Here is an 18014-nt window from a genome sequence, read left to right as displayed (position 1 = left end):
CAAGGTAAAAGTACACAATGTCATTGTAGACACAGTAACAGGCAGTATCCATAAGAGGTTTTCTGCTAATGCAAAACTTCAGAATTTGCCTGTTTAGGTGCAAGAAACTTTGCTCATGTGAGGGAAAATGGACTTCCCAGCTCAGCTCTAGAAGAAATAAGCAAATGTCAGCTTAAGCTTGACAACAGGGCTACAGTTGGCACATTATGTGGAGAAGTATACAGCCTTCCATCTCAATGGGACAGACTAAAGATGTCCCCTCTGGAGGGTTACTTTGTCAGGATAGCTAGTGAAATGCCAAAAGGAAGTGATGGGGATCCCTACATGGAACAGCAGGATGTCAAACTAGAGAGCAAAAAAAAAATTCTTGCAGATAGTGCAATGTTTGTTGTTTTTGTTTTTTGTTTTTGTTTTTTTTTCTTTATTTATGGATTGGATATATGTGAACAATTTTGTACAGAATATATATTCAGTATTTATGTTCTCTTGTTTCCTCACTTATGCAAAGGAAAAAGAGACGATCATTAGATTTTATTTTAAATTTTTATTTTTTATATATGTATTTATTTGATATTTCAAGGTTTGGATAGTTATGAACACTAATTCTTATAGAAAATAGATTCAGATACTGTTAAACATTACATTGTGTTGTAAAGAATACTGTTATTAACTGTTCTAATAAATCTTCACTGTGAAGCAACACTTTAGCTACTGTATTAGCACTGAACTGGAAATGATGATATTTTTTAAAAATACAATGAATTACAGGGCTGTAGATAACACTGCACTATTGCAGACATATACTGAAGTTTTAATTACATTCTTTTAATATAGTCATTTGTGAACTAAAGTGGGCTGGTCTAAGTCATGAAACTCCAGAGCTGGAAATGAGTGCCACTCCTGCCCTGATCATGTATGGACCTTTTCTGGACTCTATTACAGTTCCCAATTCAATATGTAATTTCAACGTGCAATTTGAAAATGCATTTTGCAATTGGCAATTCAGTGTACAAAATGGCAATTCAATACACAATTCAAGTTGTATAATATTGTTTAAAATTTTGAACGCAAACTAAATCAGTTACAGGTCATAATCATGTTACATTGATGCATGCACAAGCAAAGCTATTAGCTACATACTGTTTTAACATTAACTTTCCCAGGCTTTGTGTTTAAATGACAAGCAACTGTTGCCTACATTATTGTTTTATCATTTACATGTATATTCTATATTCTAATATATGTTCTGTTTCAAATGATGTTTGTCCTTGCACATCTGAAGTAAAACAATGCAATAGGTGTACAGGGATGATTCAGTGTTATATACTTTTGTGTGTGTTTGGGTTTTTGATCCTTTAGTTGCAATCCATCCATGCAGAATTTAGTAGATTGCGGATAACTCTTCTTCGTTTGTAGTCATATTCTGTCTGGCTGGATCCATGTGAAAAGTACAGGTAACCTGAAAGGGGACACAGGAGGGGGGGGGTGGCATCACTGGTATCAAGCCAAGCAAGAACATAATGCTACAGCAGAGGGATTTTCCTTTCACTGTTACTTACCTTTGTTCTCAAAAACAGCATCCACTCTGTCACCAATCCCAGGGAAATCACTGTGAATGAATTTTGGATACCCAGCATCCATTGCTCCCATCCTCTCATTGTAGCTATGAGTAATATAAGGAGGACTGTAAATGCCTATGCATAGATCCAGCTCATATAATGTTTGTTTGTTGTAATGTTTGTTGCTAATTACATTACTGACCTCCAGTACTTGTTGTTCACAAACAGGAGGGTTTTGCCTGTAAATGACACATGGACAGCAGCATCTACCTTGGTGACAGATGGAGGGAACCCAAAGTTTGTGAGAGGTTTGGGATAACTGGGTAGGATACTGTTTCCTCTGATCCCCCAGTAGTAATTCCCTGTTACATGAGAAACCTGCCATTATTGCATGTTCCAATCCAGTCCAGCATTAATTTAATATTTTTTCCATTATTTTTTCCAATTGTTTTTTTTTTTATGTATTATCAACTGAGCTATATTTGTACCTTGAAATAAAATGGCAATGTTGTTTTTCCTAAACTCATAAGCAGCATCAACTTTGTTGATTCCAGGCCAGACAGATGTAATTCTCTTCATGGTGATACCATGCCAGGAGCTGACCCGCTTCCAGAAATATCTGACAGAGCAAACAAAGAGTATTCCACAAAATAGACAGTGATCACAGAGGCAAAAAAAAAAAAAAAAAAAAAATCTGTGCCCTATTTATGCCCATATCTTTAAACATTAACAGTTTTCTCTGGTGCAGCAGTTTGTTTTTTGTAAAATTTAAATTTAAAAAGAAGCATAAATCTCTCACCCATCTTTGAAGAAAACAAGATTACGCTGAAGGGAAGTTGCAGCATCAAAAATCAGGTTTGAGCTGCACCTGTCTGGAAGACGTTGTGGTGTGGGTGCAGGATTTGGTTCAGGTCTAGGCTGTGGTTTTGTTACAGGTTTATTAGTGGCCTTGGGATGTGGATAAGGTTTAGCCGTCGGTTGAGCTGATGTTTCTCTGACTCCTATAAGACATAAAAAACTACAGTCACTGCACTAGCAGAGAACCTTTACTCTCAGTAAGAGAGTGTGCCCTTACTTTAATGAAACACACTGTTTATATAATACAATGTATAAGCCCATTAATTGCCAAAATCAGTCTGTGAATTATTTGGGCTCTTACCGTAGATGGCTTGTATTCCCTGTCTGTCATCATCTGGAAGTTTGTACCCCTCAGTGTTCACATAGTAGTAGGTGGGAAACATCAGGGCTGTCCGGACCTGAGAGTGGGCGAGCCCAAGTGCATGTCCTAACTCATGGGCTGCCACCAAGAACAGGTTGGTTCCTGCACAAACACATTGATTACTGTGAGTATGGAACCTACTAGAATCGTAACATCCCAATAACAGTGTTCCCTTAATGTCAGTACCTGCTGAGGTTAGAGTCCAATTTTCATCTTCATCAAAGTGGGTGTCACCTCCATTGCCTTCCCCAGGGGAGAATGCGTGGGCCAACACCCCACTTGGCCCATCAAATGGAGAAAAATCACCATGGTCTGGATTTGAGAGAAGAATAAATTTAACACTTTGACAAACATTTTCTCAAAGGCTCTAGAAGCACTAGATTACCTCGAGACTTGAATGTGATCATAATGTCAGCAGTGCCACTGTCAATTTGCTGGAAATCCAGAGGAATGACATCACTGTAGAGTTTCAGAGCTTTGGCTATGGTGGTATCCACATCACTTTGATTCAAATCTGGTGTGTAGTCAATTATCCTGTGACAAGCAGTGAGACAGGAGTTTATTGTGGTTTATATTTGGATGAATGGCGACATGGAGATACTGTGTTGTACCTGTATGTAACCAAAGTCTTGCCCCACTTAGGTTGACCTTCAAAGTGACCATATCTGCTCACATCTGTGAAACCACAGCGGGGGCGAGCCATCACTTCCAGGGTATTGGCATCTACCTGCCCTGTCACCTCCAGGCCAAAAAACTCTTGCATTTTTTTGAGCGTGTCTTCAAAGGAAGGTAAAGAGCTGCGCCAGACACTGTTTGGGGCACTGACACCCACATCAGAGAAGAACTGAGACAGATATTCCTGGACAAGGAATGAAAAATGAAAAAGGAAAGACAAGGATTATTTTGTAATTTAACTTAAAGTTATAATCACTTATTTTCACATTTTCCAATGTTTGATACAGAATGTTTAATTCACCCTTTGATTTAATTTATTTCAATTCAATTCAATTCAATTCAGTTTTATTTGTATAGCGCCAAATCACAATACAAATCATCTCAAGGCACTTTACAAAAACTAAAACTAAAAACCCAACAATTCCCTTATGAGCAAGCACTTGGTGACAGTGGAGAGGAAAAACTCCCTTTAACGGAAGAAAAAACCTCCAGCAGAACCAGGCTCAGTTTGGGCGTTCCATTCATTTTCTCTCTATAAATTTATTTTGAGTGTTAGTAACCATTCCTGCACATGGTTCAGAATGATGCATATGTGCAATCCAACATCATTGCTTGCGTTGCTTCTCACAGAAATCAACCCTTTTGTTGATAGGCTCCATCACTCTAACTGGACATTGCTGCCTCTTCACATTAAAAGAGTCCAACTTGTAAAACAGTTATCATTTTCAGCGTTAGTTGAGAGTGGATTAATGTTAAATCTGTCATGGTGTAATGAAACAAGATGGAGCAGCTACAGCAAGTTGTTAGATGAATGCAACTGACAGGCTGCACTCCTCCTCCTCAGAAAGCTTACCAACTCTAAGTAAGGTTTTCTGCTGTTGGGTGGAAAATTACAGGACTTACATTGGTTTTGGCATGAAAGCAGATGAGAGTTGATCATAGATAAAAAAATCACAATTATTAACTAACGTTTTAAAAATAATGTACTTTGTTGGCTGCACATAAACAGCACTACACCACATTCTCTTCAGTTGAATTTCTGACAAAGTAGCTGCTCAAAGAATGCTAGGTGCATCCAGGTCAAGAACCTACAGTATTAAGCGCTACCAGACCATGGGTGTTACCAAATCCACCATGAAATCTTAAAATAAAAGGAGTTAAAATGCATCATTTCATAAGATCTTATAGAATCACAAAGACAAATTGTTCTTTTCTCAATATCTTCAGGTTATATAACACCAACAAATGATTATTTTAACACTTCATGTTTACCTGGGCATTAGAGAGCTCTTCTTGGTTGGGTGAAGTGGTGGGCATAGCTCTGCAGAGGGCTGCAATCATCACTATCACCATAGTTTTAAAAGCCAACGAACCTTCCATTTTTCCTTTTTCCTACTGCACAGAAGAAACAACAGCAGGTACTTTATCTAATCATCCTCCCAGGCTCTGCTCAGAGTTGGAATGCACTGGTTGGTTTTTTCCTGAAACTGTGAGTTTCAATGTTTTGGATGTGAAGTAAACATCAGAAAAAGGTGCATGATGGGGCAATGAAACATTCCTGCAAATGCCTGAACAGGCCTATTACAACAACAGGAGCGAGATAAGAATCATAATCATGAGAGAAAGAACAGAGTTAATACAATTCTGTGGTGGGAGTAGCATGAGCCTGTGTGAACATGATGCAGATCAGAAACTGCACAATACAAACCAATCATTGACAGCTGCCACTGGTCACTGGGCCAGCTTGACTGAATAATATAAACTGGGAACAGTAGATCCAAACCTGTAAACATATTAAAATTATTAGCCTAATATAGAGTCTAATGACTGAGACTCTTCACAAACGTTAACTAAAGTTTACACTGTTGGCCAAAAGTAACATTACACAATGATACATCACTCGCTGACACAATAATCTCATTTTCTGTCAAAATAATAGCTTCGTGAGGAACGGATAGTGATGTAAACAGGTAGCCCTAGGTTTAGGCTCAGCTGCACATTTGCAGACCATGTCCTTTGAAAGATGCGACCCCTGAGTCGGGACACAGCTTGTGTTTTCAGATCCTCCACCCTCTCCATTGCCTTTCCCCTGTATTAACTGTGTCCAGGGCAGCCACACACCTGTTACTCATTGTCACTTTGCTCTCTAAAAGCCCTGGGCTACTATTCACTCCTTGATAGATTGTCTCCACGCCATGTTAAGCCTGATTTGTGATCGCAAGCTTTCATGTCTGCCCCTGTATGATTGACTGGTAGCTTTGCCTAGAATTTTTGTGTTCTCCTGCCTTGTCATTCAGTCTGGGGCCTATTATTATTGTATAATGTGGACACCAGGACTCTTATTAAGGAAATGTGTTTACTCCAAAAACCCGGAAGCAACATTTAACAGAGCATTGTGAGGAGTGGAGCATTATGGGAACAGTAGTCCTACCACAACACCTCCCCCTTTTAGCTCAAGTCATACTTTCTTTTTCAAGTAGACTCAGATAAAATAACTCAATAGCGCAAATGAACACAAATGTGCTGTGTACCTTTTAACATTAACTGCTCTGTTACTTTTTTTCACATGAACTTCTCTCTTTGTTCACAAGTTCATTCTGTCAGGTGCGTGGTACACTCGACCAGACCGAGTAACAGTCTCTGTACGTCGAGGATGATTTCTGTTTCTCCTAAGAAGACCCCTATTAGTCTCTACCACATATGATATAGGATATTGTCAGGCCTGACGACTGCCCCAGGAGTTCCTTCTGTGGTAAATCCATTCTGTCCAGATGAGAGTTCTGGGAGAGATCTGGAGCTGTGTCTCTCGTTGTTTGCCTGCTGACGCCTTCCCTTCTCATCCTTCCTGCAAAAAGCCTACATATCAGGTCACTTAGGATCCAGCTTGGCTGTTGTTTGGGTTATGTTAGGAGGCTGTCATGTGTGTGTGAGGGAGAAGCACCCACACGCAGAAACAATAGTGAAACAAGAGCAGATTTTAGATTTCAATGGACGAGATGGGTGGCGTCTTGGTCAGCTGAAGCGACTCCCTGGTGAGCAGTGGTTGCTGGATAGTTGGCTGGAAAGCCAGGAGGAAGCCAGCAATGAACTGTCGATGGGCGTGAAGGGTGTGCCTCCTTGTTTCGCACACCTGCGGATAATTAAGCTAACGAGACTGACAGACACAGAAGTAAAAGGGGGAAAAGAGATAAAGGGGAAAAGGGTAAATGAGGTGTACTGCCACCTCATGACAGGTTAGGAAGGTGTGCAGGTTTCTCCCCACTAGCAGCTGAGCTGGCGAGAACCCGTGATCCTATGGAGTGGCTCTGTAAACCAGCAGCACCCTGCTGGGGTCCTTGTCCTTTTTCTACAACTCCAGGATGGTCCGAACTGCACATTCGGCCTCCCCGTTTGCTAGGGGGTAGCGCAGGCTGCTTGTGATGTGTATGAACTGGTACTACTTTGCAAACTGTTTGAACAGCTCTGATGAAAACTGCAGCCCCATTAGCTGATACAACAGTCTCTGCAGTTCCATGTCTGGCAAAGGCCTCTTTAATAGCTGTAATAGTAACCTCAGCTGAAGTGTACTTAAGCTCTGCTATCTCAATATATCTTGAAAAAAAGTCTACGATCAAAACTTACTGTTTTCTTGACCACTCAAACGAATCCATACCAACATTTTCACTTTTTTGCACAATTCATCCTTTTTCTGTGCTGTGCCTCCAGCCTTTTGTCTGTGGCCAGGAGACAATTCACAACACAGTCTATGAAAACCTCCACCTCTTTCTCAAGCTGAAGATGTCCTGCAGAGGGCAGGCCAACCAGTGGAGCTCTGGACAGGGCATCAGCTATGATGAGGTTTCCCCTGGAACATGGACAATGTTGCATGAGAAGCATAGAAGCCTGAACTGAATTCTGAGGTTTCACGGTGGAAGAACATCCAAGCCTCTCGTGCTCAGTAGAGAAACCAGGGATTTATGGTCTGTCCTCTATGTGAACTATAGAGTCGTAAGGTATGATCAGACCCACGTGACTGCCAGCGGCACCTTTTCAATTTGCGCATAGCACCATTCAGTGTCTGTTAGTGCTCTTGAGATGTATGTCACTGGTCTCCATGAACCATCAGTCTGTTTCTGTGTAAGTACGGCTCCAATACCATATGGCAGCAACCCTTATGTCTGCTGTGTTGGAATACTGAGAAAACACTTCTTTCTAGAGAGTTTACTATATCTTTTGGTCTCTGAAAAGCTGTCTCATGGACCTCCCAGTGCATTCTATGGTCATGTTCCTGTCTGTCCCAGTTATATACAAGAACATCATCAGCATGGCAGATTACTCCGTCAAGATCCTCCAGCATCCGAGACATTCTCCTCGAAAAATGCTCCAGAGCCGATGCTCTGTTGAAGTCTGTTGAACTGATATCTACCAAAAGGAGTAATGAAGGTTGAGAGAGGTCAAGAATCTGGTGTGAGAGGGATTTGCCAAAATCCAGATCCAACGTTTGATTTTATGAACACTTTAGCATCTTTTAATGCTAGTGTTTAATACTAGTGTTTGATCCAGTGCAGAGAGGATATGGTGTTCCCTTTTCACTGCTGCATTTAGGGTGTGAGATCTATACATATTCTGGGTGGCTTTTTAGCAGGTTTTGGGATGACAACTATAGCTGAACACCATACCGTCGGCTCAGTGACTTCTGAAATAACTCACATCCCTTTCTGTTCAACTCTGCTTGCACTGCATCTCTGAGGGGAAGGGGGAGCTTGCCTAAACCCTGAAAAACATTTGGATAAGCTGCTCTCAAGTCCGTCTTAGCTCCTATAACTGTGTCCACTCTGTACACAGGCCCAAGGCCTTGCAAACTGGTCTGCTTAACAGTGGCTGTACTAGCCCTGACACGAGATAGACAGTCTGTGATGTATTGCGTCCTTTCTGGATTTCGCGCACACCACAGCACTGAGACTGCACTTATTAAAATTTTAAATGATTTACATTTGAATAATGATGAATCCAAAACCTCTGTTTTAGTACTATTGGATCTCAGTTCTGCATTTGACACAGTTGATCATGATTTGCTGCTTGATAGACTAGAAACGTGGGTGGGAGTTACTGGTACAGTGTTAAATTGGTTAAAGTCTTACTTACAAGATAGAGACTATTTTGTCTCACTTGGTAATTACGAGTCTGAGTGAACAAAAATTAAATGGGGGGTTCCTCAAGGGTCTATTCTTGGACCTCTCTTATTCAATATCTACATGCTGCCCCTTGCTCAGATTATGGAATACTACAACATTGACTACCATACCTATGCAGATGACACCCAACTTTATATATCAGTATCATCTCATGATTATAGTCCTCTAATTTCATTATGTGAGTGTATTAATCAAGTGACAGAATGGATGTGCCAGAATTTTCTCCAGCTCAATACAGACAAGACAGAAGTGATTGTTTTTGGCCCCAAAAATGAAAGGTCAAAGGTCATTGCTCAAAGCTACAAATCAAGCCAGAAACCTTGGTGTAATCATTGACTCAGACCTGAATTTTAACAACCACATAAAATCCATCACTAAATCTTCCTTTTAGCACCTGAAAAACATTGCTAGAATAAAAGGTTTTCTCTCTAAACAAGATGCAGAAAAACTTGCAACATGCATTTATCTTCAGTAGGTTAGATTATTGTAATGGCTTGTTTACAGGTCTTAGCAAAAAGTCAATCAAGCAGCTGCAGCTAATCCAGAATGCTACTGCCAGAGTCCTTACAAACACCAGGAAACTGGACCATATCACACCAGTTCTCAGATCACTACACTGGCTTCCCGTTAATCAAAGGATAGATTTTAAAATCTTATTGCTAGTTTATAAAGCACTAAATGGTTGTGGACCAAAATATATTCAAGATGTATTAGTTCCCTATGAGGTTTCCAGACCCCTCAGGTCATCTGGGACAGGTCTACTGTGTGTTCCCAGAACGAGAACAGCTCATTTAAATCAGGACTGAAAACACTGTTGTTTACAGCTGCCTTCGAATAATTGTTCATCTTTGTTTTCTTAATGTGCTTTTACATCTTATTTTAATTTACTTTATTTGATTGAAATTTATTTTATTTTAAATGTCTTTGTTTTTAAATGTTCCTTTCCATGCTTTTAATGTAATTATATGCCTTGTAAAGCACTTTGAATTGCGTAGTGTATGAATGCTTTAAAGCCACCTTTCACTTGAAGTGGGTAACTACCTGGCCCTAGCAGTGTCTTTTTGGTTTCTGCAGCTTACCATCTCATTCAGGTTTGTATAACCACTCATGAATAGATGTAATGTCTGCCCCAGTGAAAATCAACATTTTCCCTATTTATTTTAACTTTTTCTACCCAGAGTTCTGACCTCTCTGTTTCTATTTCTCCTAGGAACACACATTCCTCAGTGTCAATGGCATTGTGGTTTTCTATGACCTCATGTAGCGCTGCTGCTTCTCCAGAACGACAAACTACAGCAAAATGCCCACTTTCGATAATGTACATCTCTAGCTGGGCAGTATTTCCATGAGTGTATATTCTTTCAACAACACCAGCCATGCACTTTCTCACCCCGCTCATCTGGCTTTTGTCCCCGCTTTGACTGTTTCCATGTCTGTGTCTTTGCTTTTTTCATATATATCCTTATGGCATCCATGTTTGATAGTTTGTCCTCTGCTGCACTGCTGTGTAGTATTGTTTGTTGTTTCTTCACACTCTGCCCGACTTTTTGTATGTCTTTTGTGTTAACTCAGAATTCACAGTTTTTTGTCCTTTATCCCAACTACAATTCTGTCCCTTATGAGTTCCTCTTTCAGAACTCCAAAGCCATGATTTTTTTGTGTACAGCTGTGATGAATGTTTCTGCACTCTCTCCATCTTGTTGACGTCTGGAATTGAACTGTGCTCTTCCAAATATTATGTTGTGTTTTCTTACATAGAGCTGTTCAAACGGTGCTTTAACAGCTCCATGTTTCTTTTTATCTGCACCTGAAAATACCTGAGACTTGCAGCTCGTCACTTCTGTCGCCATGTATAATGAGGACATGTGACACAGTGGACTCTCATTAAGGAAACGTGTAGGGGAACAGTAGTCCCTACTACTACAATATCTGGGAGCTTTGCCCAGTTCAGTCATCTGGCTGGTAATTTTTTGTTCTCTTCTGTTGGGAGTGCTTTTTTGTTAATAGAAATTACTTTATCTATTCATTGCTACTCTACTACTAAGTCATTCTTGTCATTGTTGAGTCCCAAGTTCATACCAAACCTTTCTAATGTGATAGCACCCATGACAGGGTTGCTGCAAAAAGATGCTAAATGGGAGTGGTCAGCATTGCGTCAGAGGGCATTTGAGGAAGCTAAAAAGCAAAGGATGTGGGTAAAGAAACTCGGTACTGTCTAAAGTGAAACAGTATATCTTGTCAGGTTGGCCAAAGCATGTTCCAGATTAGGCTTTACAGCCATATTTGAAGTGCAAATTTGATCTCACAGTGGAACATGACTGTGTACCTTGGGGTATCAGGGTTGTTATCCCAGAAAAACTGCAAAACAGGTTATGGTCTGGGTTACATGACAACAACTGGGGAATGGTGAAAATGAAATCTCTCTCTAAAAGTTTGTTTTGGTGGCCAACACTTAATGATTACATTGAAACTGAGGTAAACCAGTGTGACATATGCAAACACCAGCATAGCATGCCAGCCACGCCACCTGTACACACTTGCAAGTGTGCTTCACGTCCATGAGAGAAAATACATCTTGATTTTGCAGAGGTCAATAAGCAAATGTTTTTTGTTATTATGGATTCATATGCACGCTGGCCTGGGATAGTCCACATGCAAACCACTACAGCCAACAAAACCACTGAGGCTTTAAAAAAATCTGTTTTCAGAGTACGGGTTGCCAAAGGAGTTAGTGACAGATAATGGTTCTCAATTTATTTAAAGTGAGTTTGAGACATTCCTTAAAATAATGCAATGAAGCACATTAAAACTGATCTTCTGGGTCCTGTAACATATTTGGTATCTGTAAATGAAACACATGTAAATAATCTGCTGGATGGAAAGACAAAGAATGGAATCCCAGAACAGACAGTGAATAACACTGAATTACAGTGGGATTAGCACATTGATCCTGGTGATGATGTGAGAGACTGAAAATACTACTCCTGTCTGTGAACCAGAGCTCAGTGGAGACTACCAAGCTCTGGTAGGCTCTTCAAGTTCAGGATGCAGGGAGCACCCTAAAAGGAATGTGCACCTTCCACACCATTTGGACTTGTAATGATTTGGTGCTTTGTGAATGTGTATTGTGTTTTTCTGAGTTCTCACTTATGTCTTGTATGTAAAGGTTCAATGGAAGATATTTGTTATTTTGATTTTTTTGCTCTGTGATGATTCATCAGTTCATACATCTGGGACATAAAATAGTAGTAAAAAAGAAATTTCAGTTTTAAGCTACAGGGAAGGAGCTGTGGTGTTCAAAAAAGAAAAAGAGCATATCAAAATATATTGATAATGTTATGGTAATGTTGTTTAGGGCTTTGGATTTGTACCCTGTCATTCCTGTAGAGGGCGCTGAAGCCCAGGCATTGTGACGAGTTTTGAGCAGATAAGGTGTGCCTGCCGCGCAGCAAGAAGCCTGCTTTTTGTGAATAAAAGAAGCCATTCAATCATGAAGACTCTCTCTCCATGTTTCAACAGAGGAGCTTTTCCCCTAACATTAAATCTCTGACACAGCACACACTTTGAGCTTTGTTTGTAAAATTACCTCTATTACTTTATTTGACAACAAATTATGAACCAGACATCTCCTGCGTTTTGATTCAGCTGATTATGTGCCCAAGTAAACAAATTTAACATTCAAATAAAGTTTTATTTATATATTCTATTTATTCCAATGTATTATTTTAACACACTTTTTCATGCATTTAGTTTCATTCTACATGAGTGCTACAGCTACAGCTACAGCTTAGATGGTAAATTGTCTACACATTAGTGCAGTGCAAAAAATAGTTGTTCCTTAACACACGATACAACCTTCCAGTCTTCAGGTTGTACTCAAACATGTGGGGTCCACTGTAGAGGTAGGTGAAACCTGCAGAACAGAGGCTCACTGTTAGTGTCTCTGATAGCTTAGTATGGATAGCTTAGTTTAGAGAGAGTAGATCTGCTTTCTTGGTAAGAATAACATTAAATTACAAGACTGATATCACTGTCAAGTGTTTTTTTAATATGAGGCTGGAGCCAAGAGATTGTTAAATTTAAGGCAAGTCTGCAGGGAAAGCTGGCTTGACTGTTAAACTATGAAAACTAAACAGGTTATGTTTTTTGGAGATTATGTGTTGGACTTCTTGGCCTAGTTTTGTGATCATCCTGGGATTAGCAGGCAACTGGCCAAAAATATAATATTTAGTACCATTCCGTTTTTGCACTGTGTAATTTTAAACAACAGGATATTACATATTGATTAGACTTTTAGTGATACTGTTAGGCTGATATTATGTTCAGACAGAGCAAGGTTAGCTGCCTCCTCAGTCTTACTCAGTCATTATGCTAAGATACACTAAGTACCAAAATGTAGTAAAGACTAAAGGAGGACTGTCCTATCAATACTTACCCCTGTACTGAAAAGCTGCAGTCACTTTCCCAGGCAGGCCAGAGAAGGTCTGATCAAGGCGTTTGGGGAATCCATTGTCCATAGTTTTTCTGGCATCATCATAACTGAAGAAACATACACAGTAATTACATTTATTCCATGAGGATAAAGGTTAAAGAATAGATCACTCTGAAATCAGAAATTAACATAGGCTGTACACTGAACATACCTGAAGTAAGAGTTGCCTACAAAGAAAAGAGTTTTGCCAGAGTCCACATCATAGAGGGCCGCATCAATGTTTTTCACACCTCTTGGCAAACCAACACTGGTAAGGCTTTTGGGATAGCCTGGTACTAGATCACTGCCAGTGAAGGCCCACACATGCTGACCTGTAGGCAGAAAAAGAAAATAAATGGTTACTTAAAAATGGTTTGGTTAAGATTTGTGCCTAAGGACAAGATAAGATAAGGACACACATACGTTTGAAGAGAAAGATTTTGCCCGGCTGTTGGCTCTCATAGGCAGCATCGATACTGACAGGTGCCTTGGGCCAGAGGTTTGTGATGAGACTTTGCTGAGGTGTCCTGCTCGAGGGGGTGCTACGCCAGAAGAAGCTGAGAACATGCAAAACACAGTTCTTTTATGCATAAGCCTGTGACTTATGATGAGAAACTATCTTAATACATTTTGATCTACTCCATCACAGTCTGATACCTGTCTTTGAAGAAGAGCATTTCTCCTTGCAGAGTGGTGACAGCGTCCAAGACTATAGTTGAATCACAGGCATCTGGGGTGGGGGGAGGCTGAGGTTCAGCTACAAAAGGATTCTTAACAGGGTTTGGACCTGTAGGATAAACAAATGAGTAACAGGTACTTACTTAGGTATTTAGAAAGGCCTGTATCATATTGCAACAAAACCCAAACAACGGTTGTGCAAGAAATGTTCAGACAATTTGGTAAAGTACTGTTGTGCAAACAGACAGCAGTGATCGACACAACATTTACAAACCATAGAGAGACTGGATGCCTTTGACATCATCCTGGGGCAGAACAAAGGTGTCAGGGTTTTTGTATGTGTACACAGGGTACATGAGAGCACTGCGATCATCAGAGTGAGACAAGCCCAGGGAATGGCCGAACTCATGGGCAGCTACCATGAAGAGGACAAAGCCTACAGTAGAAAACACAGAGTGACAGGCCACTTATACAACTTATAACAAGTTTAAATACACACTGACAATGCAGTTATTCTGCAAAAAAATCATATTATGCAGTGCAGGAATAACAAACTCACCTTTTCTGGAGCGTAAAGTGAAGGTCTCATCCTCATCAAAATGAGCGTCTCCTCCAATGCCAGGACCTGGAGAGAAGGCATGGGCAAGAGTGCTCCCAGGACCGTCAAAGGGGTAATGATCTCCATGTGCTGTCAAGCAAGAGTATACTAGTATCATATGTTGAAAACAAAAACTTACTTCTGGCTCCATCAGGAAGGACTACAAACATAAAAACATATTATGTGAATAACACACTCCAAGGTTAATTCTGTATATATGTGCTTTCATGTGACAATGAGCATGAGATACTTTTACTTAATGGGGTGTTTTGGTCTATAGTGTTTCTGCTTTTACATAAGTAAAGGTCATAAATACTTTTCCCACTATAAAAATTCCTTGTGTGCTCACCTCGACCACCAAAGGAGATCATGATGTCAGCGGTGCCACTGTAGAGTCTTGTGAATCTCAGAGGAGTGACTTTGGCCCAGACCTGCAGCGCTTTTTCTATAGAGTCATCCACCTCTGACATGGACATGTCTGGAGTGTAGTTCTCAATCCTGTAGGGCAGAAAAATATAAACTACATTTAATCACATTCTATTCCTAAAGTTAGTCTCTCTAATGCAGTTTCTCTTTAGATCATTCACCTGTACGTGAGGCTGTTTTTTTGCCACTTGAGATTGTTTTCAAAAGTGGAGAAACGAGCAACAGTTCCATCAGGAACACCACAGCGAGGCTTCTTCATCACGGCCAAAGTGTCAGAATCCAGCGTCCCGGTGATTTGGAGACCAAAGAACTTCTGCATCTCACTGAGCTTCTTGCTCACGGGGCTGATTCCCCGTCTGACGGATGGACCACTCTCCTCTGTTAAGTTGAAGAATTTCTTCAGGTAGGTCTAAAAAAGAAAACAGTTTTAATACCAAGTAGTCATGATGACATTTTAAATTTGTGAATGATGCTTCTCAAATTGCTCAACTTTACTTTATCTTAAATCAAAAAAAATATTGAGACTGAATGCAAGACAAACCTCTGCAAAACTTTCATCTTGCGCAGTAACTTCTGACACTGGCATACAGTAAACTACAGCTGCCAGGCTTAACACGATGCACAGACCGAGAGACCCCATGCTGCCTCCTTGTACTTTAGCTGTGTGTCTGCACTCAAATCAGCTGATTTATACTGTAGGCTGGAGAGTGGAGTTTTTGGTGAGTGGGTGTGTTGAGCAATTTCAATCGTGCATCTGTTAGTCAAGGAGTTTACCTTTTAGCGGTGAACAGGAGCAGGTTTTGATTGCATAGAACAAATGTTTCCATAACCTGTACTCAAGTTAAGGAAATTTAGGTGCCAATCATCACATCTGACAAATGTAACTTTTAAACTCACAAAATTCTCTCAGCATTGTTAATGAGGACAGTGTCAGTCATTTCTATGACAGTGTCTGTCTATGAGTGTTTCATATTAACACTATTTGAGAAGTTAAAGAGGAAATGATGACAAAGGTACTTTAACAGAATTTGTCATTTTATTTTGAACACATTTGCTCATTTCCCTGTTGGTTTATTCTCTGTAATGTTTAGATATTGTACATAGAATTGTAAGTCACCTTGTCATGAATTTAAAGATTTTTACTAACAAAACCTTTTCTCCCACCCTCACGCTACTGTTGCTGTGGATAAGACAGGAATGTGCCTTGTGAGCAGACATGGACAAGCTGGGTCATGTCATGAATAAAAGCCCTATTTACACTTATCTAAGCAGAGTCCATCTGTGTTTTCTTGACAAATTCCTGGAAGCAGGTTGTGGAATATCCATGGATGTGATAGATCACTTATCATTTGTATAACTTTACTCATTAACCAGTCTACAACAGCCAAACTTCTGGCTCCATTAGGTTTGTGGTTATGAGTCATATGAATACAATAGCTCTGCTGGTAGGAGAAATTTCTTTTGTAGGTGCTGTATAAAAGGATCTTATTTTCAGCTGTACAGGATTTTATGTGTCATCCACAAGTTAGTAAAAATTAATATGTATTTATATAGCCTTTTTTGTTACATCTGTACATTATTATTTGCAGGAAAATGACATTGTGGCAGTGTTAATTGCGTTGAAGTATTTTCGTTATAATTTTAGTCAACGACAAGTTTTCACTGACGAAAACGAGACTTTAACTAAATAAAAATGAAGTGATGACGATGAAAACTAAATAAAAATATATTGACATTTTCGTTGACTAATAAAAACAAGACGAAAATGTGAGTGAGGGACGTTTTTAGAAAAGATCCAATCAGAATTAATCTTCTTAGACGCACATTTGAAAAGTAACTGATCCACCTGATGACGTGGGATGCACGAGTACACGACATCATCATAGCCTACACTGGGTTTCTCTTTCACTGTCCCTGTTTGACTGACCAGTACAGACTACTGGCCCCTGCTAACTTAAACTATAATGAAATGGCAACAGCCTGGAGAAAACAAAGAGAAGATATATGGGTCAGTTTCATGTTTGGTGCAATGGCATTACTGCTAAATACAGTTTTTCTCTTAAATATTTTGGAGTTGCACTTTTGCTTTAAAGAATGAAGAATGTCATATGCAGGTTATAAACAATGCATATCTAATGTTTGGTCTTTTATGGAAAGGCCATATTCCATATATATTTAATGAAACTTTTTTTTCATTTAATCCTAATTTAGAATATTTTGTATATTACAATAGTTTTACTAAATGACACTTAAATTAAACCCAATATAATTTGGAACTCTTATGCTATTTAGTCGACTAAAACTAGACTAAAACTAAAACAAAGCAGATGACTAAAATATGATTAAAACTAAAATTGCATTTTAGTCAAAAGACTATGACTAAAACTAAATTAAAATCTGCTGTCAAAATTAACACTGCATTGTGGTCACTATTTCCTAATACTGAACACTGGGAGGAGCGGTATTGTCTTTGTTGTGCAACTTACAGTATGTCTCAGTTAAACTGGTCATAACTAAACACAGGCAATCTGTAATGAACTTTTTTTTTTTGGCTGCTCCCACGCCAGATGCGCTTCCTGACGCAATCTCAGTGGCTGAGACTAGTGGCACCTGATCTTCCATCTAAGTACTGTCTGGGCATAGCCCTGCTTAGCTTCTGAGATCAGACGCTATCAGGCACTAATACTCAGGTGTGGCCGCTAATGATGAGCATGTTGCAATAAAAAAAATAAATAAATAAAAATAATGTTTAGAATATGACAAAATATATGTTGGCATTTTGTGTTAAAATTGTGATTAAGATGTCTGTGCTATATATTAAAAATATAATAAATTTTACATTTTGTAAAATCTTTTCCTATTAAAGGGAAGCTTGATGCAAACATTCATTTATTCACACAGGGATTCTCTGCACTGAACATCTCTAAGTAATACTGTAAAAATTCGATGTACGGACATTGAAATTAGTGTTAAAATGTTAAAAGGTATCTTTTATTGTAACTATTTCAGTATATAGTTTGTTACTGCTGTGCATCTCAGATCACATACGTTAAGTAAGATTTTGCATGTAAACTCAGGTTGTATGATATGGTAGCAGCTAAACTGTTTTGACCTGATTTGCTTAGATTTGGATAACTGAAATTCATTACATTACAATAAAGAATGGGAAAATAGGATGTGGACACACAGCACAACAATATTAATAATAATCATA

General features: G+C 39.4%; 2 protein-coding genes across 2 annotated transcripts; both read right to left on the bottom strand.

Moving 5' to 3' along the window:
- Positions 1–1033: 1033 nt before the first annotated feature.
- mmp30 (matrix metallopeptidase 30) lies at positions 1034–4972 on the bottom strand. Its single transcript, XM_026329374.1, has 10 exons — positions 4726–4972; positions 3390–3637; positions 3164–3312; positions 2965–3090; positions 2719–2880; positions 2359–2560; positions 2048–2178; positions 1762–1921; positions 1560–1663; positions 1034–1459 (listed from the first exon to the last, which is right to left on the bottom strand). The coding sequence occupies exons 1-10, from the start codon at positions 4831–4833 to the stop codon at positions 1356–1358; spliced, it is 1494 nt and encodes a 497-aa protein (XP_026185159.1). The 5' UTR covers positions 4834–4972; the 3' UTR covers positions 1034–1355.
- A 7436-nt stretch (positions 4973–12408) lies between these two features.
- Positions 12409–15476, bottom strand: LOC113143603 (collagenase 3-like). The gene is made up of 10 exons (XM_026329377.1): positions 15342–15476; positions 14962–15209; positions 14724–14872; positions 14336–14464; positions 14051–14212; positions 13756–13885; positions 13522–13655; positions 13271–13430; positions 13063–13166; positions 12409–12540 (listed from the first exon to the last, which is right to left on the bottom strand). The coding sequence occupies exons 1-10, from the start codon at positions 15438–15440 to the stop codon at positions 12431–12433; spliced, it is 1425 nt and encodes a 474-aa protein (XP_026185162.1). The 5' UTR covers positions 15441–15476; the 3' UTR covers positions 12409–12430.
- Positions 15477–18014: the final 2538 nt, after the last annotated feature.

The sequence above is a fragment of the Mastacembelus armatus genome, chromosome 14 (assembly GCF_900324485.2).
Source record: "Mastacembelus armatus chromosome 14, fMasArm1.2, whole genome shotgun sequence".
NCBI classification, from domain to species: domain Eukaryota; kingdom Metazoa; phylum Chordata; class Actinopteri; order Synbranchiformes; family Mastacembelidae; genus Mastacembelus; species Mastacembelus armatus.
This window is presented reverse-complemented; position numbering and strand designations above follow the sequence as displayed.